The sequence below is a fragment of the Meleagris gallopavo genome, unplaced genomic scaffold, assembly GCF_000146605.3.
Source record: "Meleagris gallopavo isolate NT-WF06-2002-E0010 breed Aviagen turkey brand Nicholas breeding stock unplaced genomic scaffold, Turkey_5.1 ChrUn_random_7180001900450, whole genome shotgun sequence".
In the NCBI taxonomy this organism is placed as follows: domain Eukaryota; kingdom Metazoa; phylum Chordata; class Aves; order Galliformes; family Phasianidae; genus Meleagris; species Meleagris gallopavo.
The window spans coordinates 1-348 of NW_011163714.1; the positions used below are offsets into that span (position 1 = coordinate 1).

General features: G+C 67.0%; 1 protein-coding gene across 1 annotated transcript; it reads left to right on the forward strand.

Annotated features, from left to right (window-relative positions):
* Positions 1 to 4: 4 nt before the first annotated feature.
* On the forward strand, positions 5 to 340 carry LOC104916470 (potassium channel subfamily K member 1-like; the record flags this gene model as incomplete). Its single annotated transcript, XM_010727511.2, has 1 exon — positions 5 to 340. A coding segment is annotated over one exon (336 nt), but the record flags the coding sequence as incomplete, so codon positions are not given.
* Positions 341 to 348: the final 8 nt, after the last annotated feature.

A 348-nucleotide genomic window follows, 5' to 3' on the forward strand; every position in this document is an offset into this window, starting at 1 on the left:
CTGCGGGCGGCTGGTGGAGCAGCACCGCTCCGCCTGGTGCTTCGCCCTACTGGTTCTGGGCTACCTGCTCTACCTGGTGTTCGGCGCCGTCGTCTTCTCCTCGGTGGAGCTGCCCTACGAGGACCTGCTGCGGCAGGAGCTGGGCAAGCTGAAGCAGCGCTTCCTGGTGGAACACGCGTGCCTGTCGGAGCAGCAGCTGGAGCAGTTCCTGCTGCGGGTGCTGGAGGCCAGCAACTACGGCGTCTCGGTGCTCAGCAACGCCTCGGGCAACTGGAACTGGGACTTTACCTCCTCGCTCTTCTTCGCCAGCACCGTGCTCTCCACCACGGGTAAGGCGGCGGCGGGCCC